This window comes from Eptatretus burgeri, chromosome 1 (genome assembly GCF_056783735.1).
Source record: "Eptatretus burgeri isolate ZD-2024b chromosome 1, Ebu_testis_v1, whole genome shotgun sequence".
In the NCBI taxonomy this organism is placed as follows: domain Eukaryota; kingdom Metazoa; phylum Chordata; class Myxini; order Myxiniformes; family Myxinidae; genus Eptatretus; species Eptatretus burgeri.
The window spans coordinates 25,102,956-25,126,538 of record NC_140961.1 but is presented as its reverse complement, the minus strand read 5'-3'; the positions used below and the strand labels follow the sequence as shown (position 1 = coordinate 25,126,538).

Here is a 23,583-nt window from a genome sequence, read left to right as displayed (position 1 = left end):
CCTTATCCCCATATCCCCCAGGATACAAATTACAAACACACAGTCAGAGCATCTTCTGCAAATCTTAAAACTTTGAAAACTCCAAAACCCTCTCATGAAACCTCAGGGATGCAGAAGTGCAACGGAAGAATCATCAATGGCACTTCTTTACATACAGCTCTGGAAAAAAATAAGACCACTCCCAAAATTTTTTTTTTAATCAGCATCTCAACATGTATGGCAGCCATTCCATTCCAGTGTCTGTTGAATCCCAACACAGGCACACCTCGTTCTACTCAGTGAGGTACTGATTAGGTGATCACCTGAACCGAATCTTATTTAACAAGGAAAAGTTTAAAAACCACTACTGTGGTCATCACTATCCTCTTGCAATACGACCAGCTGGATGGCAAAAACAGTGCTAGTAGAACCTCAAAAGTAATTGGAATCAAAAAAAATAACTATTGATCATGCCAAAAGAGTTGAAAACAAAAGTTTTGAGTGAGGAAAAGAAGGGTTCAATTCTGGCTTTACTGGCAGAGGGATACAGTGAGCATCAGGTTGCTTCCACCCTTAAAAGTTCAGACGTTTATAAGAACAAGGTCAAGCAGCAGACATTGGGGATAACAAAGCTACAGACTGGCAGAGGGTGAAAACGACTTTCCACTGACCGGGATGACCGCCCACTCATTCGAATGTCACTCAACAACCGTAGGATGACATCAAGTGACCTACAAAAAGAATGGCAAACGGCAGCTGGGGTGAAGTGCACGGCGAGGACGGTTCGAAACAGGCTCCTAGGGGCAGGGCTGAAGTCGTGCAAAGCTTGAAAAAAGCCCTTCGTCAATGAGAAGCAAAGAAGAGCCAGGCTGAGGTTTGCAAAAGACCAGAAGGATTAGACCGTAGAGGACTGGAGTAAGGTCATCTTCTGTGATGAGTCCAATTTTCAACTTTGTCCAACACCGGTCGTCTAATGGTTAGACGGAGACCTGGAGAGGCCTACAAGCAACAGTGTCTCACACCCACTGTTAAATTTGGTGGAGGATCGGTGATGATCTGGGGTGCTTCAGCAAGGCTGGAATTGGGCAGATTTGTCTTTGTGAAGGACTCTTGAATCAAGCCACGTAGAAGGTTGTCCTGGAACAACACTTGCTTCCTTCTGCTCTGACAATGTTCCCCAACTCTGAGGATTGGTTTTTCCAGCAGGACAATGCTCCATGCCACACAGCCAGGTCAATCAAGGTGTGGATGGAGGACCATCATATCAAGACCCTGTCATGGCCAGCCCAATCTCCAGACCTGAATCCCATTGAAAACCTCTGGAATGTGATCAAGAGGAAGATGGATGGTCACAAGCCATCAAACAAAGCCGAGCTGCTTGAATTTTTGTGCCAGGAGGGTCATAAAGTCACCCAACAGCAATGTGAAAGTCTGGTGGAGAGCATGCCAAGATGCATGAAAGCTGTGATTGAAAATCAGGGTTATTCCACAAAATATTGATTTCTGAACTCTTCCTAAGTTAAAACATTAGTATTGTGTTGTTTAAAAATGAATATGAACTTGTTTTGTTTGTATTATTTGAGGTCTGAAAACACTGAATCTTTGTTGTTATTTTGACCAGTTGTCGTTTTCTGCAAATAAATGCTCCAAATAATTTTTATTTGGAATTTGGGAGAAATGTTGTCAGTAGTTTATAGAATAAAACAAAAATGTTCATTTTGCTCAAACACATCTATCTATAAATAGTAAAACCAGAAAAACTGATAATTTTGCAGTGGTCTCTTCATTTTTTCCAGAGCTGTATCTGGTGACTTGCAGGTTACCAAATGGAGAACTGTGAGAAATTGCAAAATTCCACTTCATTCCACTCTACGATACTGTACTTCATTCCATTCTACTCTACTGTACTCCATTCCACTCTACGATACTGTACTCCATTCCATTCTACTCTACTGTACTCCATTCCATTCTACTCTACTGTACTCCATTCCATTCTACTCTACTGTACTCCATTCCACTCTACGATACTGTACTCCATTCCATTCTACTCTACTGTACTCCATTCCACTCTACGATACTGTACTCCATTCCATTCTACTCTACTGTACTCCATTCCATTCTACTCTACTGTACTCCATTCCATTCTACTCTACTGTACTCCATTCCATTCTACTCTACTGTACTCCATTCCATTCTACTCTACTGTACTCCATTCCATTCTACTCTACTGTACTTCATTCCATTCTACTCTACTGTACTTCATTCCATTCTACTCCACTGTACTTCATTCCATTCTACTCTACTGTACTCCATTCCACTCTACTGTACTCCATTCCATTCTACTCTACTGTACTCCATTCCATTCTATGTACTCCATTCCACTCAACTCTACTCTACTCTATTCTATTCCACTCTACTCTACTGTACTCCATTCCACTCCACTCTACTGTACTCCATTCCACTCCACTGTACTCCATCCCACTCCTGTACTCCATCCCACTCCACTGTACTGTACTCCATCCCACTCCACTTCATTCCATTCTACTCCACTGTACTCCATTCCATTCTACTCTACTGTACTCCATTCCATTCTATTCTATGTACTCCATTCCACTCAACTCTACTCTATTCCACTCTACTCGACTGTACTCCATTCCACTCCACTGTACTGTACTCCATTCCACTCCACTGTACTGTACTCCATTCCACTCCACTGTACTGTACTCCATTCTACTCTACTGTACTCCATTCCATTCTACTCTACTGTACTCCATTCCATTCTACTCTAATCTACTGTACTCCATTCCATTCTACTCTTCTCTACTCCATTCAACTCTACTCTTCTCCACTCCATTCTACTCTACTCTTCTCCACTCCATTCAACTCTACTCTTCTCCACTCCATTCAACTCTACTCTTCTCCACTCCATTCAACTCTACTCTTCTCCACTCCATTCAACTCTACTCTTCTCCACTCCATTCAACTCTACTCTTCTCCACTCCATTCAACTCTACTCTTCTCCACTCCATTCAACTCTACTCTTCTCCACTCCATTCAACTCTACTCTTCTCCACTCCATTCAACTCTACTCTTCTCCACTCCATTCAACTCTACTCTTCTCCACTCCATTCAACTCTACTCTTCTCCACTCCATTCAACTCTACTCTTCTCCACTCCATTCAACTCTACTCTTCTCCACTCCATTCAACTCTACTCTTCTCCACTCCATTCAACTCTACTCTTCTCCACTCCATTCTACTCTACTCTTCTCCACTCCATTCTACTCTACTCTTCTCCACTCCATTCTACTCTACTCTTCTCCACTCCATTCAACTCTACTCTTCTCCACTCCATTCAACTCTACTCTTCTCCACTCCATTCAACTCTACTCTTCTCCACTCCATTCAACTCTACTCTTCTCCACTCCATTCTACTCTACTCTTCTCCACTCCATTCAACTCTACTCTTCTCCACTCCATTCAACTCTACTCTTCTCCACTCCATTCTACTCTACTCTTCTCCACTCCATTCAACTCTACTCTTCTCCACTCCATTCTACTCTACTCTTCTCCACTCCATTCAACTCTACTCTTCTCCACTCCATTCTACTCTACTCTTCTCCACTCCATTCTACTCTACTCTTCTCCACTCCATTCAACTCTACTCTTCTCCACTCCATTCAACTCTACTCTTCTCCACTCCATTCAACTCTACTCTTCTCCACTCCATTCTACTCTACTCTTCTCCACTCCATTCTACTCTACTCTTCTCCACTCCATTCAACTCTACTCTTCTCCACTCCATTCAACTCTACTCTTCTCCACTCCATTCAACTCTACTCTTCTCCACTCCATTCAACTCTACTCTTCTCCACTCCATTCTACTCTACTCTTCTCCACTCCATTCAACTCTACTCTTCTCCACTCCATTCAACTCTACTCTTCTCCACTCCATTCTACTCTACTCTACTCTTCTCCACTCCATTCTACTCTACTCTTCTCCACTCCATTCTACTCTACTCTTCTCCACTCCATTCAACTCTACTCTTCTCCACTCCATTCTACTCTACTCTACTCTTCTCCACTCCATTCTACTCTACTCTTCTCCACTCCATTCTACTCTACTCTTCTCCACTCCATTCTACTCTACTCTATCCCACTCCTCTCGGAGGTTACGAGTTATTTTTCGATCTTCCATGGATGTTCCAATTGTTTGTTTGCCGAAAATAAACTCCCACACTGTATTAACGTTCAAAAAGCGTCTCCGAATGTTAAACATCCGGGACGATGCAATTTCCCTTAAATTCTCCACATTGCCATTGCACGTGGTCCACCACACCACACCACACCACACCACACCACTTTACCAGGTTGGAGCACAGCACGTGTACTTACGCCCATAAAACACACAGCTCCGCCTTGTCTTGTTTCACGAGATTTTATTCTTACACAAAGAACTACTCTCTCACATGGTGAACACACCATCGGAAACGGAAGGAATATCGGTCATTGGTGATTGTTGTTTGAAGTAAAATGGTCGTCAGTACAGTATTATAGTTGTAATTATTGGGTCACCAAAAGGAACCGTCATATTTGCAGCAAACATAAAATTATAATCAAAACCGAGCAAAATAATGTCAGTTATTCAGGTATTGTGAAACTCAGTGGTGATTCACATTAAAAAAAAAAACCATCATGACTGTTACTGCAACACATTACACCGTCAGGAATGCCAACCGTGTTATGGTTTAATCCCTCTTTCATGCCCAGTTCGTCGAACGGGAAATACACACGAGTGCACTTTTTGTGTTGTTCGATACAACTCTCGTAATTATGTTTTAGAAAAAGTATTTACAAAGCTTCGTTATTTATAAAGTTTATATAATATGGAATAGGCAAAGCCGAGAAGCGAACGTAGAATTCTTCTTACATTCGATGCTGCAATTTCCGGTTACTTCGGCCTGGATTCAGGATCAGCGATCAAATAATGTAAATCACGATTAAAAATTATTTTTTGATGATGCGGGAGATATCTTTATTAAAATCAGTAGAGGAAATATACACCATGTCTGATATTTGGGTCTTTCATGTCTCCGACGATGCCTTTATCTCCCGGGACGCATCATTCCCCATGACAAAAACCGGAAGCAAAAGGGTCATAGCCGACGACACGGATTCCAAATTGCCAGGGTATCGTGTTGCTGTTGTTGTTTCCTATTCTCTCATGTGCACGTGTTGAGTGTGAAGCTCACTACGTTCGCTATTACTAGTGCGTGGCCGTACGTGCAAAAAAAGAAGAAAAAAAAAAAAGAAGTGACGTCAAAGCAACGTGTCTTGTCATTGGTTGGTAAATAAATGGCCATAACTTGGGAACCAGGTCCGATTAATATCAAACCTTGAAAAGGCACATCCACAGGTCCCCAGCAATATATCTGGCAAGTTTCAATTAGATCGGAGTAGTGGTTGTCAAGAAACAGCGGTCACAGACAGACAGACACACAGAGATTGCTGGAATTATAGATACTAGTACGGGCCCGTAAAAAAAAAAAAAAATTCATAAATAAATATTCAAACCGCGAGCAACAAACAACAACCACACAGGCCGTTTCTTTGCTCTTGTGTGCCCGCACGTGCGTGGCCCGGAAGTTGGCATATTATTCGCAGTTACGATTATTTGCAATTTAGTTTTAATACCCAATTATTCAATAAGCGCCAACGTATTTTACCTTTTCGCAATGTCGTGGCAAGGGAAAACAAAAAGAGAAGAGAACAGAGAAAAAAATTTTACTTCCTGGTTCAGAGCATACCAGCACTCTGATGTTACCGAAATTTATACACCGTCTAATATGAAAACGATCATAACTTGGGGCATTGTGTTTATTTATAAATGCGCATAAGAAATCGAGAAATTATTAGAATACACGAAGTCATCACTCTCCGGAAGCCCTACGTTGTAACCGTAATGGTGAACGTGGCTGAGCTTCCCTTCCCCATTGGCCACACCCACGCAACAACGTGTCTCGTCATTGGTTTAGTAAATAAATGGCCATAACTTGGGAAGCACTTGTCCGATTAATATCAAACCTTGAAAAGGCACATCCTCAGGTCCCTAGCAATATACCTGGCAAGTTTCAATGAGATCGGACCAGTGGTTGTCGAGAAAAAGTGGTCACACACACACACACACACACACACACACACACACACACACACACACACACACACACACACACACACACACACACACACACACACACACACACACACACACACACACACACACACACACACACACACACACACACACACACACACTGCTGGAATTATAGATAGATAGTGGGGCAACTTAGCTAAATATAGCATAACAATTGTGCATTTTGTGAGGAAAGCACCAAATTTGGCACACTAGTAGCCTATCATATTATGAACAGATTTGGATATTGGGCCATCTCAAATTCAGCCGCTGATGGCTGTGGCAGCCATTTTCCACTGCCATCAAAAATTTTGAGATGGCCCAATATCCAAATCTGTTCATAATATGTTAGGCTACTAGTGTGCCAAATTTGGTGCTTTCCTCACAAAATGCACAATTGTTATGCTAAGTTGCCCCACTAATAGATTAAATGTTATTTATAAATGACGTGATTCGGAAAATGCTTGGCGGTTTGGCTGATCGAGCGTCTTCCAGCCCTTGTCGATGATTTGAAACACTTCAACCAAAGGGAATTATGTAAAAAGCGTGACACTAAAGATAGTTTTCTTCTTTATCATCAAATGACAACTTCGGTCAGTATGATGAGAGGAAGGAAGTGAGGAATACAAGGCTGGAAATTAGGAATACAGAGGGGTTTCTGGACCCGTGGTGTCGTGCTTGGGCGCCACATTGGTTGGCAAGCTAAACATGATGAACAGAGCGATCGATGTCAACCAATAGCTGGATGTAATGTACTCGGTGGACAGGCCACCAAAACATGGACTCGGGCAACAGCCTTCATGGTGACTATGCCTGGATGAGCATTGTGGAGTTCACTGATAATTTTCCCGCGGAGTTTAGGTGGAATCATCACTCGGATACCCCCAAAGCAGGCAGTCTGCTTCAATAGAGAGCCCATCCTTCCGGATGAGGTACAGTTTTGTTCCTTCCAGTCGTGATGCCCAATTACCTGACATAACACAGCGTTTAATTTGTGACAAATCTCGATTGGTATTGATAGCACAAGCAATCTGCTTCGTGATAAAGGGCACCTCATCATGAGTGACGTTAGCCATGAGATGAATATCGCCAGATTGTGGAGGATCTGGGATGGTTATGGGTAGCGGCGAGCGACTGGGCGCGTCAGCACAGTACATTTCCTTACCCGGGCGGTAAACCGATGAATACTCATAACCGGCAAGGGTCAACGCCCAACGTTGTACACGACCTGATGATGTGGGCAGAATGGCTCTGGTTTCTCCCAGGAGACCTAACAAGGGTTTGTGATCAGTCTCAATGGTAATATGTCTTCCAAAGACATATTGGTGAATCTTTAAGTTGCCCCAGACACACGGTAATGTCTCTCGTTGTACTTGAGCATAGCGACGTTCGGTGTCAGATAGGGTTCGTGATGCATACGCAACAGGCTGGGGATTACCGATTCCATTTGTTTGCAACAACGCACACCCAATGCTACATGAAGAGCTACCACACTGAGAACAAGTTCCTTAGATGGGTCGTAATGGACAAGTCACGGCGAGGAGGACAGCATGGTTTTACGGGCCTTGAACGCTCTTGTTTGGACAGCTTCCCATTTCCAGACAATGCCTTTCCTGAGGATAAGATGCAGAGGCTCGACGGTTGTGCTTCGTTGATGCAGGAAATTACTAAAGTAAGTCAACATGCCCAGGAATGCACGAAGTTCTGAAATGTTTTGTGACATTGGTACATTCACAATTGCTTCAACTTTGTTCGGAGAGAGCAAAATGCCTTGACAAGAGATGTGCTGACCCAGGTATTCAACTTTACATGCCATAAAGGTACACTTCTCACGCCTTAGGCATAACCCAGCTTGTGACAGCCGATTGAGGACTTCGCTTAGGTTCTTGAGGTGTTAATATTGTGACTTGCCAGTTACGAGTATGTCATCCTGAAATACGACTGTCTTTGGTACAGTTTTCAATAATGTCACCATCATGCGTTGGAAGATTGGTGCAGCAGAGCGTATACCATATGTGCATCTGTTGTACATGTAGAGTCCTCGATGAGTGTTGATGCGTGTATATGGCTTGGAATCATCATCCAGTTCCATTTTAGCAAAGGCATTGGTCAAGTCAAGCTTCCTGAATGTCTGGCCACCCATGAGAGTGGTGAACAGATCTTCTGCTTTGGGCAAAGGGTAGCCATCCAGCTTTTAAGTGGTTGATCGTCGGTTTGTAATCCCCACAAATGCGCACTGTTCCATCTGCTTTGAGTATTGGAATGATGGGTGCTGCCCTGTCGGAGTACTCGACTGGTCAGATGATGTCCTCACTCTGCAGGCGGTCAAGCTCACATTCGATCATTGGTCGCATCGTGTAGGGCACAGGTCCAGCCTTATGGAACAATAGCTAAGCAGCTGCAGAACCATAAATCCTCATTTTATGCCCTACAAAGGTGCCAACACCATCGCTGAACAGGCCAGGGTACTTGTTGAGCACGGTATCGTATCCAGCATCAGAGTTGGAGACTCCGTTTACGTTACTCCAATTAAGTCTGATTATTTGTAACCAATCTCGGCCTAAGAGGGTTGGGCCTTCTCCACGCATTATCAGTCATGGTAGGACATAAGTGCTGTTTCCATATCCTCCAGTTACATTAGCTGAGCCAACTGCAGGAACCACCTCCTTAGTGTACGTTCTCAAGTCAGTAGATACAGGCCGGAGTGCAGAGGCCTTTCTCGGAGGGTAGATGGAGGTGAACTTGCTCTCGCTCATAATTGATCCGGAAGAGCGGGTATCAACTTCCATCCTCACCGGGATCTTATCGATTGTTCCATCGGAACTCTTTCTTCCAACAGAGAAAACCTCAAGAAGTTCCTCACTTGACTCTCGGCTGCAGGCTGTGCTCTGTGACCTATTGTTCGCTGCATCAGGGTTCACCCCAATGTAATAAGCAGGAGACAAGTTCTTCAACTTGGATCGAGAACAACGACACTTCAAGTGTCCCCGCTTTCCACAGTTCTCACAGGTATAATTCCTGTACTGACATTGGAAAGCTTGATGATTACCATAACGCCAACAAATTACCCCAACCTGTCAAATACCCTAACCTGGTAGATTCAGAAATGTCAGGAGGTGGACGTGACTTTGGTGGCTTGCTAAAACAATTTTGCTTGTAGCTAAAGGTTACCTTGTTAACCAATGGGTCCTGCTAGATAACTTTTGACTTGTTAGAGATCACACGCAGGCTCTCGGCAGTTTTCATACACGCAGTGGCCATTTCCATGACTTCAGTCAAATTGGGGTAGGATTCAGTCAGGAGTTTCCCAAGAATTGAGTCATCATTGATGCCTATTATAACGAAATCACGGAACATCTCGTCGAGTTTATCTGTAAACTCTCAATATTTGGCGAATCGGCGTAAATCAGCCACGATCTCGAATACTGACTGACCATGTTGACGATGGTGGGTATAAAATTTATTTCTCGAGACGATCTTCCCCGGTTTAGGGTGATGATGCCTCTTCACGAGATTGACGAGCTCTTCATACGACTTGTCAGGTTTGGCTGGGGCAAGAAGATCTTTGATGAGGCTGTACGTCGGGGCGCTGCATACGGTCAGTAATACAGCTTGCCGCCTTGCAGTGTCCTCATCGGTGTCCATTTTGTTTGCCACGAAGTACTGCTTCAGACGATCGGTCGAGTCTTCCCAATCACCCCCCAATGTGTATTCTTGCAATATGCCGATGCACGAAGACATCCTCGTCACCACTGTAATGTACTCGATAGACAGGGATGAAGGCTCTGGAGTGGGAACAACAGGTTTAATTCGGACACAGGCACAGCACAGCATTGGAATATGGCGGGTCACATGACTGCTCAACCACGCCCCGGCGCACCAATGTATGCATGCATCATCATGAACTATTGATACATCTCACTGGAAAAATGGTGTACATGTTTCACGAGACTCCACCAGGGAGGAAAGTTTTACATTTAAGAAGTAGTGGGAATCATTTCAGGGACAAAGGTAACATTTCCAGAATGATGGCCGTATGTTAAATAGAAAGGGGGCAGCTAGGTTTGCAGTGGAAATTGAGGAAGGAATTCAGGATTTTTGAGGTCAGTGGAGGGTGAAAACCCACTCCGTGGGAGTACCTCTTGTGCAGCTCAATGGATGACGAGATTGGGGGAAAGCCTTCGAGGCCCCAATCTTTGATGATAGGGCGTAAACCACGGGGTAACATCCCTGGGTCAGATCGCGGGAGAGTGTGTCAGTGTGGTGCTGAGGTGTCGTCCAACAGACGGCGGTCTCCTTGGGTTAACCTGAGGCGGTCCCTTCGGGTGGGTGCCTGGAATGTCCTATCCCTAAGAGAGGATGATCACCTGTCTCTCTTATCATCCGAGCTCAAGCGTTTGGACATCGGTATTGCAGCACTCTCTGAGGTTCGGAGACCAGATTGCGGCGAGATCATGGTGGGTGGTTACACCTACTATTGGTGTGGTCGCTCTGATGGTTACCATGCCCAAGGCATTGCTGTAGCTGTGTCCAATAAGCTGACTCCAATGATAATTGACTCCTATTGGATGAGGGCAGGGGTGAAATGCAGTGCATGGGGTTAAGCCTGCAGGCAGGTCTAGAGGGCATGAAGGACATAATGGCGGAACCACGTGGCGGAGCGACCGAACCAACCAGGAGTGTGGAATGTGTTCGGCCTGCAATGGAGACGGGTGAGGTCGGGACGCCGAACGCTGCCACGATAATTAATAGGGAGACATGTAAAACAAGACACGAGGGGTCGACAAAAAATTAAAAGAGATGACGGAGAAATTAAGAGAGACAGAAACGCAGGAATTAAAAAAAATTAAAAGAAACAACGGATATGGAAACAGAGACATGGGGATTAGAAGAAGTAGAGGAGAAACTACAGGAAATTAACGTGCACACACAGGTAGAGATAGTGAGGGACAATGGGGTCAAGCTGGTGGAATGTGTTGAGACCCAGGGCGAGCATCAGAATAACCTCCCTCAGGAACAGAGGGAGACGGTATGCTCCCTCGAAGTGGATTGCGACCAGGTGAGTCCGGTCGGGCCGAGCGAGGTCGTTCTGTAGATGGGTTGGTGTTGTGTTGGTGGTGTATGAAGGCACGACACCCATTTGGAGGGGTGCAGGAGTTCATTGACTGGCTCGGAGCGTGGCTGTCGAAAGGTGAGTATTGAAGAGGGCACCCCGGGCACCAGACGAGTCGGCCAGAGTAGGCAATGGGTCCAAGGGACCGGGATAGTGAAGTGGGCACGGGCGACCCACGGAACGGGACCCGGAGCACCAAAATGCCACGTGGGCATCGGAGGGGGGCAATGCCAGGAAGGGCAACCCCCCACGTTCATAGGGAGTAGGTAGGCTCGGAGACAGCCTCAGGGCCCGGAAGTGCGGTAGTTAGAGTCCGGCAGGAAGGAAATCCCTGCCAAGTGAGCCACGCTGCCCAGCCATGAAATTGTGCAAGGGCACGAGTGAAAATTTGTGGGCAGGGCCCAAATTAATAATGGACACCAACACAGGTGACAGGCATCATGGTTATTAGAACCTATAGTTTAAAGAGCCAGGCGTATGGAAAAGCCCCCGGGGTAGTTTAAAGTTAATAAATGCTAGGATAGTTAGGAAATGTACCCCTTCGCTCTCCGTAGGCCGCTGGACCCACCTTGGTAAGATGGCTGAATTATGTAGGAGGTTATTCTGAGGCTTCATTGGGCCTCGAGCCAGGACGCGAGTCTCTCCCTTAGTCCCCTCCAAAAAAGGAACTTAGGGGTTGGGAGTAGATGGACATGATAGGTTAGCCGGACAAAGTCAATAAAGGGGGTGAGGGAGACGAAATTATAGAGAAAAATAAATAGAATAAAATAAAAAGGGGCTAAATTTTGTTGTTTCGTTGTTGCAAATTAAGGGAGTGGGTATGGACAAAGACAGGCAAAGGCGATAGGTTGGGGGAAGACAGTAGGGTAGGTCCGAGCACGTTTCTGGAGCGGCCAGCACCACCGCACTCCCTCCCTTGCCTCACGGACCAGACCAGAGGCCGGCCAGCTTCATGAGCCAACCTGAGAGTGTGCTGTATTTCTGGTCTGCATTTGTCATGCCTCATTGCCTGCCATTTTGCTTTGACCCCATGCCTGCTGCCCTTATTTGCATTTACCCCTGTGTCATCAACTCACCATGTGCACCAGGACCATCCTCCAGTGTTTTGCAAGGACTGCCCTGCAGGCAACCACACCACGAGGACTGCATTGTGCAGCCCGTGTATCGTTGCATCCAGTCCATTTTGTGTTTTATGTCCATCCATTCAAAGGAGCCAGGGACTGCATTGAGCAGCTGGCTACCTCCCGGTTCTTGCATAAAGGCCACTTCAAATGTCCTGTGGGACGGCGCATGGCCTGTCGTGTTAGGGTGAGTTGCCTCCAGCAGCTGGGGTATGAAAGGAACACCCAAGGGGGACCTTTTGAGCAGGCTCTGAGGATGACTGTCCTTCAGCTGCTGTGCACTCACCCACATAAAATGACTGTTGACTTACTGTGCTTCTTTCCCACAGATAACAGTTCCTGGGCCATGGTTAGTGTAAATAGTTAAAATTGTAAATATTTTGCAACCCTCTTGTTGTCTCTCTTAGCGCCGGCAATGTAGTTAAGTTGTCCGTGTGAGTCTGTTAGTTTAGTTACGTAGCGCACTCGGTTATTTATTTTTGGGAGATGTATACAAATGTCACACTCAGGGATCCGTAGGTAAAATGTACTCGGGGGGAAAAACCTACACCTGCATGGCACACGAAAATTTGACGACTCGGGACGAGTCTGTAAAAAGGGGAGGGGGTTAGTGTTACGAATCTGGAAACCATGCGCACTCAACATTCAGGTCCCAAAGTTAGTTATGTCGATAAGTATGTGTACCGTTAGAATCCATCCCCTTCTGTCTTATGGGAATTACATCTGTGCGCTACGGGTTTTTTTTTTTAGCTAGGTTTTTACATCAACAACGACAACAATAACAACAATAACAACACCATCGCCCACGTGCAATGTGTCACGTACAGGGGTGAGGTGAAGAATAGGGTGTTCCCCTGGCTGTTCCGTTTGGGTTCTCAGACACGTACGGTGAGAAGGTGGTCGTTGCCCCTCCCACCGGACCACCTCTTGCCCAATCATGGAAGCTATCACCTCAGGCTGGCTCCGCCTAAGCCAGATGGAGTGTTCGGCCCGGCCAATCAGTAGGCCACCACGAGTCGCCTGACAACCCACCGTCCAATCAGGAGGTGAGTATCGGGGAGAAGAAGCTCCTCCCTCCTCAAGAGGAGGAGAGTGGTTGTCTGGACGAGCGTGAGGGAGACGGTGTGCTTGTGGCTGGAGCGTTCTGCAGACGGTGTGGTCGTGGCAGGAGCATTATGCAAACAGTCGTGGTCGTGGCTGGAGCGGTCTGAGTCAGTGGTGATCATGGTTGAGCGGCCTCGTTCGTGGACCATGGACTTGGGGTCGTGGGTTCGGGTCCCCCCGTGGTGGTTTCGGAGTCGGTGTGGCCGCACGAAGCGGACAGGTACCCCGGCCCGGCTTGACCGAGATAGACCCACGGGGTCCAGCTCTTTTGGGTGTGTGTGTCCGTGGGCCCAGTCTGATAAGTAGAATTGTGTAAGTGCTTTCCTTTGCTTGTACATTGCCTGCCTTTTATTTGTGATAACTCTGCTCCATTTGTGCTTCCCTCCCCGATTATTGTTATAAATAAGCCCCTGTTAAATGTTCCAGCTTGTTTCTGTGTTTCTTTCATTGGCTTAGCATGGTGCGGGTTTGAGAAGTAGCAAGGCTGTAAATTGTTCATTTGGACAGACGGGTCTTGCTTGGTGACCTCCGCTCAGGTTACACATGGTTCGGGCACGATAACGGCTCGTTCCGCTCGAGGTCCGTCGAGGGTGTGAATTCCCCGGTAGCTTTGCCGCGTGGGTAATTAGGTATATTGAAGTTTGGCAATTGACCCTACCCAACACGGTCAAATTATTGGCGATTCATGGTCCAGTAAGGGACCCGTGCCTTTCGGACTTATCCGAGAGTCACGACCTCAATTCCGGTGGAGCAGACTCCACTGCTCCCTCTCGCGGTCGTTCTCGCTACCGATACCCAGCCCCGCGACAGTATCATCACTGTTTCGGGGCCTACTCCAGTACAGCTCCTCATGCGCGGCCCCAGCAGTGCAGCACACACACCACCAAGCGACATCAGCCCACATGCTCACCACCAGATATCATTGACCAGATATAGATCCCCACAGACTTGCCTTGACATGTGAATGAAATCATTGCACTCGCCTCTGCCTCCAAATCCACAATGAGGCTCTCTCTGCTGCCTCCTGTAATTGCGTCACAGTATTCTTGACTTGCTTCGATGACGCTCCAATGATCTTGAGGTACTTCAGCAAAGACTTTGCCACAAAACCGCTACGACCCATTTCCACTGGGAGCACATCATACATCCACCCACGGTCATCACACACTTCTCTTACCTCTTCATACCGACACAACTTTCTTTCTTATGCCCATTCCATATTTCCTTCCCATGGTACTGTCAGCTCAACGATGATAACCCTTTTTACCACATCAGACCAAATAACTAAATCAGGTCTTTGTTGGATGACTGCAATATGAGATGGGAACCTCAGTGCTCTGTCCAAATCTGCATGTACCTACCAGCACACACCTGGCTTCAAAATGCATGCTGACCCCTTGATGTCGCTTTACCTTACTTTCTCACCCTCCTTTATGAACGTGATAATGGTCTTCCCTTTTATGTCTGATTTGTTTGCCTCATCACATCGCCTTTTCGTAACCTCGACAATCACTCGCAAAACCTGGTTATGTCGCCAAGTATTCCTGGCTAGAGATTTCGGGCAAACAGACAGTACATGCTCTAATGTCTCTCTTCAACCACACTTGGTACATTCTACTGACTCAGCCAATTTCCATTTTGCCAGATTCACACCAGTTGGCATCTGGTCACAGGTCAGTTGGCGTTGATTTAAGTGCAAAGATTAGTCGCTGTGGCTCCATCTTCCAGAGCGATGCCCAGCTGACCTTCTTCTGCACAGCCATCTCCCATGCTGTCGATGCTCCTTGCCGAGGTTGACTTAAAGTTTGAACCGTTCTTCTCTCCTCTTCCATACATTTAATCTCTTCGATAACCATCTCTCGTCTCCCACCTGAACTCACTTGTGGCAACCGTTTCTGTTCTTTCCAACCAAATCCTTTCCTATCTTTCTGCACTGCCCCAATGATTTCCTTCATTTGCAACCGACTCTCCGCATCCTCAACCATCCTCTGAACATCCCACTTAGTTCCCGTCCTTATCTTTGGCCCCAGTTCACTGATCACTGGGTCTTTTGAATCTCGAAGCATCATTTGGAATCTGCCTTTCCCAATCTTATATTCTTCAGCTAGTGACTTAAACGGCAGCTTTATCTTTGAACTTGTACTGTATAACACCAAACTAGCGTACATTTTTTGGCAAGCCCAACCATTTCCGCATGTATGAATTGATCATCTTCTCCATCCTCTCCACTCATGTTCGAGCAATCTCATATATTTGGAGAGGCCATAAGACACGAGGCAACAACCCAAATTGGTAGCACCAAATCTTATACCTCCCTGGCAAGCCACAACCATCAATTGTAGAAAGACCCTGCACAAGTTGCTTCTGCACCTGCATTCCTCGATGCCAATCCATTAACAGTTGTGCATACCATCTGCCAAGACTATTAACTGGCCGTTCATTCAATGTGAGGATTCCATCCCCAGCCACCACAGAATGAACCTCTTTCACTTCACCTTTCTTCATGGAAAGAGTCCTGCTCTTCTTTGGCTTAAATTCCATCTGGCTCCATTTAATGAGCTCCTCTAATCGCTTCAACAACATTTTAGCTGCTTCCAACTCAGGAGACAAGTTTTTAGCTGCTTCCAACTTGTTACGAGCCGGAAAGGCCCGTCTATGACAGGGACTGAAGTACTGTTCTTCTCAAATATCTCATATAACCACGTTCTGTGATGGTTGCATTATTTAATTAGTTTCAAATTAAATTATTTTGTGTGCACATACAGTATATCTTGAGAAATGAATTCCAACTTCAGTTTCCCATCCACTTCTGAGCTAGCACACGCACACACGCACGCACGCACGCACGCACGCACACACACAGACACACACACACACACACCACCAATGGGTGCTATTTTGGCTACATTCAGTACCTTATGTGCCTGGTGTTAGCTTAATGGTTCGGGTGGTGGGCTTGGGATCCTAGGATCCTGAGTTCAAATCCCACTCGGCTGTTAAATTAATACCAGGTGGGGTTGACTCAGCCTGTCATCCTTCCGAGGTGTGCCAGCTTGCTGGTATCCTGTGTCAGAGTGGCGACCTGTCCAGGATTGTGCCCAATAGTCCAGGAGACTGCTTCAGCAGCACCGATGCTCTGCACAGAGTATGGTCCTAATGGATGGATACAGCACATAGATAGATACCCACAAACCTGATAGCTGCATTTCAGTAAAGATATCTCTTGCAAAGAAAGACCTTCTGACATAAGCTACTACTCGCTCTTCGCCATATTATTTCTTTATATATTACTGCTATTCCACAATGGCGAGCATGGGTGTCCAGAATACATTTTCGTCGTTCATTTGGATTAAACAAGCACAGAAACCATCGTCAAACCACATTTGAAAAATTTTCAATAGTCTTCAAACCCCATTAGGTTGGAGCGAAGAGTCGGCGAGCGAAAAAATTCAGACCTGCTTCATTATATATTTTTTGGAATAGGCCAGTCAGTCACCTCTGCAATTATATGTGGATCGGTTGACACAATCCCGACTTGTATGACCCAAGTAGATGACCTGGCCTTAGCGTAGCATACAAAAAAAAAGGAGCTTCACCACCAATTCCGAAACCAAAGAGCAAATGCATGCAGTGTAAGCAAAAGGGATCACCACCACCCAATAAATTTCTCATCCAACATTCAGCCGATAATATCACGACTTCAAGTTTCTGGAATGCCAAGGGAATCCTGCCCATTAACGAAACGCTACACAAAATTACAATCACAGGGGGAATATTATGCCAATCATACAAATTTTGCAGCAGGTCATCAAGGAAAAATGTCAACGGACGATGGCCAAAGGTGTAAGTCTCCTCTCAATAACACGACTGTGCACAAAGCCCATGTTGCGCAGATTGCCATTTGTGTCAATATTCACATCACACCCTTGCAGGTGAAAAAAAACAAATCACTCCCCGACAAGCCAGCCCTGGGGCTCGGACTCAAGTCACTATTCGCAATTTAGACATTTGATGTCCCACTTACATGGCCACCAATTCGTTGACAATGAGGAATCGATTTGGGTCAATTCAAGCCCTCGTCGTGTTGCTAAAAAAAAAAAAACCACCAGGTGGGTTGACTCAGCCTGTCATCCTTCCGCGGTCAGGAAAATATGTACCAGCTTACTGAGAAGAATGAGCCATTTGAAAATCCTGCGTCGGAGCGGCGACCAGTCCAAGGAAAAACTGCTTTGACAGCCTTATGGTGTCTGAAAACGTGAAAGGATTGGTTCTTATTATTCTTCTAACAGGATCCACTTCGACCTACCAAGCTACCAGTAAACTTGTTTAATCCAATGCACTGAACCATGCTGATCCAGTCGTGAAGTCAGCCTCCTGTCGATTAGGAGAAATGGATAAGAATCCTTCAAGGTCACATCATTTCCTCAAACACAAAATCATACCATTCCATCTTTCTTTTCAACAGATCAATGACAATGCACAGGAGCCTTCAGTTGATTTGACTGAACCTGCTGCTTGAATTTTCTTCATTTCCTTCTTCATTATCCGCTTCTTTGATAAAAGCAGTCGCCTCGGCTGTTTGCGGTCTCTGTATCGATTTTATGCTTCATCAAATCAGTTCTGCTTCCGAGAACAAATAAGTTTCCCCTTCTGCGCTGTTGGCGTATTTCTTCCGTTTAATCCTCTGCAACACCTTCCTTGATTTGTTTGCAGATGACCAAGTTTCCCGCCTTTCTGAACACAACAGAACCACAACGGTACTCGGTGGGGCACATACCTCCGCCAGGCCGAACAGTTTACGTTTTGTATCCCACTGATAGGCCGGATCTGAATTCAGACCTAAACCAAAATCGAATCGGCTTGTTCTCGTCACCTACCCAACTCATCCACCAAGTTTTGTTGAAATCAGTCCACAACATTTTGAAATACAGTACTGTGCGTGAAACCGTATATCATTTTTGGTACCATCTTTTGATTATGAAGAAGCACTGAAAACATAAAAAAAAAATTCTCGAATGCGAATCTTCACCAAAATTGAATCAAGTCGTTCTTGTCACAGACCCAAACTGTCCACCAAGTTTAGTCCGAATCTGTCTATACATTTTTGAGATATCCTGCTCACAGACAGACAAACAGACAGACAGGGGTGAAAACATAACCTCAGTCCACCTTCGGTGGCACAGGGTACTAATTATGCATGATCACAAGTAAAAGTCAAAATTGGGAAAGGTGCAAGTCACAGACAATTTTAGTTCATACGCCTTTATCATGATTGCAAAGTTCAAATTCGAGATCAAAACTTTCATGGTGGCTCTTCCCTATTTTTAAACAAAGTACCATCTGTAAAGAGAGAGGGGAGAAATGGAAGGGGGAGGGAAAACTGCTCATTTCTGAGAGTTTACTTGTGAGCAGTGCTAGGCAAGTGCAAGTCAGTTAAAAAAAAAACAAAAACAAAAAAAACAGCAGCAACAAAACCTCCACATTGCAAAATACAAGGCTAAAAGGAAAGACGGTTCAAGAGATTACAATTAAATACACAAAATACTGCTCTGGAAGGCAAGCTTATCAGGATATTCCAACAAAGAGAAAATGTCTCGTCACAAGAAAACATTCCCCACCCGCTCCAAAGTAATTTAAAATAAAAAATTAAAAAAAATTAAAAAAAAAAGGTTCCCTCATTTTGTGTTTGTATTCACATTTCAGTGTGCAAAACATTTCAATGTTTTAACAGCAAGCTAAATAATTCCACACAAAGCTAATACTGTTTCTACATAACTTCCAAGTCATCAACTTAACCGATAAAAGACTACTGTATGGACAACCAGAAAAAAACATTTGTTGTGACATTTAAAATGTGGTTCTGCAACAGCAACTTCAAACAAAAGCAAACACTGTCTCTGCAGCGTTTACGACACCAACGACTCGAGTGAGAAGTGAGAAGTGAGTGAAGATTTTGTTCACAAAAAAAAAATGAACATTAAAATAAGCGGACGTATTGATCGGCCCTGCAACCCGACAAACAAGGAAAAACAAGAAAAACCAATCGGAGATTGCAGACCCTCACCAGGACTGCTTTTGTGTGGTGTATTTCGTGTGGTGTTTGTGTTCTGGTGTTACATAACTAATGAGACAATTAGAACTTCCACTTTATAACAGCTGGCAGTGATGACCGACCGGGTACCAAGAGGTCCCGCTTTGATCGGACGCCTGACCCTGACCCATGACATTATTTTTTTAATTATTATTCATGATGCAATTGAATTCAGAACGGGATTAAAATAAATTCAATTCAAATCAAGTGGAAGACCAAATCGGTACAGTCTTGCACTAAAGTAATCGTAAGGAACCCGCCGAAGGAAAAAGAAAAGATGAAATCATCAGGAGGAACCTGGATAGGATTCGCATTTCTGCTGCTACTCCTCTACCCTCAAACCCATCCAGGCACAGCCAAGTGAGACCGATTCAAAAAAATAAAATAAAACAAAATAACAACGCAGATCAAAATATTAAATAATTCTGGCTGCTAGGTGATTTGTCCGATTCAGTTGAAATTTAAAACATGTATTCCACATCACTACTCGATCATACGTGTGAAATTTCATGATCGATTGATTCAGCAGTTCCAGAAAAGACATTATTTAATATTTTCCTCAATCCAATATGGTTGCCAAAGAAATGTTCTGGTGTTACATATTATTCCTCAATAAAATTGTACACCCATGGCTTGGGGAACATTTGTGTGAAGTTTCCCCTCGATCTCTACAGCCGTTCTGGAGAAGATGATTTTTTTTTTTATAGGTTTGAGGGTAAATCCAACATGGCTGCCAAACCATGTGACCAATGACATCATAGGTGAACTTTTTGTTCCTCATGGATAAGCGGTCAGAACTGTAAAGTTTCGCCTCGATCTGTTCAGCCACGACAGAGAAGATTTTTGAAGGTTTTTAATTTTTTTTTATTTTTAAAACAATATGGCTGCCAAATCACGTGACCGATGAAGTAATCAAAAAAATATTTTGTGGATCATTTTATCCCGAGATGACCCTCAAAATTTTTCATAGTGATCAGATGTATTGTTCTACATATGCAATTATGTCATGAACAAGCTCGAATGAGCTAAGATCCTCGCCCTCTTAATGATGACGTCAGAAAACGAATATGACGTCATTGTGATGTATGAGGTTCGCGATAAATTATCTGTGCTAATGCCCGGCTTGATTCCCGCAAACAAAATTCAAACGGCTTGCCTAGTTTCGGAGATAATGGTATCGGCGATTTCCATTAGCGGCGATATTATGACGTCAACTTTTTGCTAGGAAGAATTTCCAAAATCAGGGATGGTTACTGCCTGCGCGTGGGCTTTCTGCATATACATGGCAAGTTTCACGAAGATCCGATGAAACTCTGGGTTGTGAAACAAAAAATGTCAAAAAAAAATAGGAATGACATCATAAAAATTGATATGACGTCACAGTGATGCATCGTATGTGCGGTAATTCATCTCTGCTAATGCCCTGTTCGATTCCCGCAAACAGAATTCAAAAAGCTTGCCTAGTTTCGGAGATAATTTTTTCGGCGATTTCCATTAGCGGAGATATTTTGACGTCACAACTTTTTTTTCGAGGAGTAATTTTAAAAATCGAAGATCGTTACTGTCTGCGCAGGGTATTGTTACATATATACGCCAAGTTTCAGGAAGTTTCGATGAAAACTGTAGGCTGTGAAACAAAAAAGTCCACAAGAACAACAACGTGAGTTAGACTTGGAGATCCTCCACGAGGCTCTAAGAAACAAAAAAAACAAAAAAAAACAATCGCACTCATTCTCCTATTCCACAGAACTCATTCCCCGTGAAGAGTACTTGCTCTGTTCCAAGTTTCAATTTTTTCCTTCGTGCAGTTTCAGAGATACAGAGGTCCAAAGTTTTTCCAAAATGGCTGCAACACCATGTGTCCCACGATGTCATAATTATCATTAAAAGATTCCACATGAGAAGTCGCACCCATGGTGAAAATTCCGTCTCGATCCGACAAGCAGTTGCGGAGAAAAACATGAAAGTTCTGCGCGGACAAACAAACAGACGGACCCAAATGCAATATCCTCTCCCTCAGTGAGAGTAATAACAACTCCATTTATGAGAAATGTACCTGTCAACCAGTGTATGTTTGTGTGTGTGTGTGTGTGTGTGTGTGTGTGTGTGTTTTTTAAAATTAGCAATGGAAGACAGCAATTTAGTATCCATCTCATTGTTTTTCGGATACAATGAAAAGCATCGAAAGAAGAAAAAAAAACAAAAAAAGTCGCTTGTCCTTTGAGTGGCAATGTCACCACAACCTGCCACACGCAAGCACACCAGAAGAGTCGACCGAACACATCTCAGGCAATTACTTTCTATCTCAAGGGCTCTCCTTAATTGATAGCTCGCATCAATATCAAAGTCATCATAAAGCTACAAGCTCCCCCACTCTGTCTGTGAAAGCGAAAGAATGCCTGATAACAAGACATTTAGTGTCGGTCATGATGTTCGGTATAAATAAATTCATAAAACAGTACATATTGTGTTTGAGATATGTTGGATGTAGTTACTTATTTGCATACAAAAAAAAAGTGTCTTAAATCTGAGTGAGCTTAACGAACAGCAAAGCGACCAAAGCAGAAAAAATAATTTAAATTCTTCATAGTCTACGCGTCATTTAAAAAAAAAAGAAAATCAAACAGACGTCACTCTTTGACCTAGTCGTGTAACTTCAACAAACTTATGGTCCGTTTCGAATACAAAGGCTGACTGGGTTTACTAATCTACAGCCAAGAACGTAAAATGAAGTTATTCATCTTGGTGGTCTACAAGTCGTAAATGCTCATCATGCTCAGTCAGTCGATGCAATCGAAAGAGACAGAGGAGCACAAAGTAACAAGCAAATTGATACAGTTAACGGGGTGTGGATGTGACAAAGGAAGGATGGGGCAGGTGGCCTCCTCCCATGTCGAAACAACTTGTATACCCATGTGTATATCACAGCAAAGAATAGCTTTTTTAGGTTTTGTGCTGGTTATGTGAACATTCCGTCAACCTCAAATTGCTCGAAATAAAAATTCCCTTCAAATTTTAGAATGGGGAAAAAAAAACAAAAAAGATGCAGGGGAAAAAAAAACACACACACACAACAAGCAACCGTCACGAGGGCTTCAGGTCCACAGAAAATCCCAGGCTTTCAAGGTCATGACTAATGTCAGATATCTTGCGATCCCAGTCGTCAGCATCGGGAAGAATCGAGGGAGATTCCATACCACCAATAGCTCCCACACTGCCCCTGCCATTGATTGTGGAGGTTGATGTATTACTTAGTGTCCGCTTGCAACGACCAAAGCTGTCTGTAATGATGCCACAACCATTCTTCACACCAACCGTCTCGAGGAATGCCTCAAAGTGCTGGCTGTCCTTCTCAGGGATGAAATCACGCATTCCTGCATATAATCATGAGAAAGAAAGGTTGGGGGGAGAGAGAGAGAGGCAGAGAGAGAGAGAGAGAGAGAGAGAGAGAGAGAGAGAGAGAGAGAGAGAGAGAGAGAGAGAGAGAGAGAGAGAGAGAGAGAGAGAGAGAGAGAGAGAGAGAGAGGCAGAGAGAGGCAGAGAGAGGCAGAGAGAGGCAGAGAGAGGCAGAGAGAGGCAGAGAGAGGCAGAGAGAGGCAGAGAGAGGCAGAGAGAGGCAGAGAGAGGCAGAGAGAGGCGGAGAGAGAGAGAGAGAGAGAGAGAGAGAGAGAGAGAGAGAGGGAGAGAGAGAGAGAGAGAGAGAGAGAGAGAGAGAGAGAGAGAGAGAGAGAGAGAGGCAGAGAGAGAGAGAGGCAGAGGCAGAGAGGCAGAGAGGCAGAGAGGCAGAGAGGCAGAGAGGCAGAGAGGCAGAGAGGCAGAGAGGCAGAGAGGCAGAGAGGCAGAGAGGCAGAGAGGCAGAGAGGCAGAGAGGCAGAGAGGCAGAGAGGCAGAGAGGCAGAGAGGCAGAGAGAGAGAGAGAGAGAGAGGCAGAGAGAGAGAGAGGCAGAGAGAGAGAGAGGCAGAGAGAGAGAGAGAGAGACCAG

General features: G+C 44.8%; 2 protein-coding genes across 6 annotated transcripts in view; both read right to left on the bottom strand.

Moving 5' to 3' along the window:
- Positions 1-4,532, bottom strand: part of TGS1 (trimethylguanosine synthase 1) — a 45,913-nt gene extending 41,381 nt beyond the window's left edge. For 2 of the 3 annotated variants that reach the window (XM_085875657.1, XM_085875671.1), the window contains exon 1: positions 4,374-4,532. The gene's annotated coding sequence lies outside the window, so the exon portion shown is untranslated. Of the gene's footprint in view, positions 1-4,345 lie in introns of all 3 variants that reach the window. The other variant, XM_085875665.1, reaches the window with a different exon arrangement.
- A 12,431-nt stretch (positions 4,533-16,963) lies between these two features.
- CCM2 (CCM2 scaffold protein) overlaps positions 16,964-23,583 on the bottom strand; it is an 84,227-nt gene continuing 77,607 nt past the window's right edge. For all 3 annotated transcript variants that reach the window (XM_085875693.1, XM_085875685.1, XM_085875700.1), the window contains one exon: positions 16,964-22,974. In XM_085875693.1, coding sequence (XP_085731819.1) covers positions 22,685-22,974 — 290 coding nt within the window. In that variant the 3' untranslated portion in view covers positions 16,964-22,684. The remainder of the gene's footprint in view (positions 22,975-23,583) is intronic.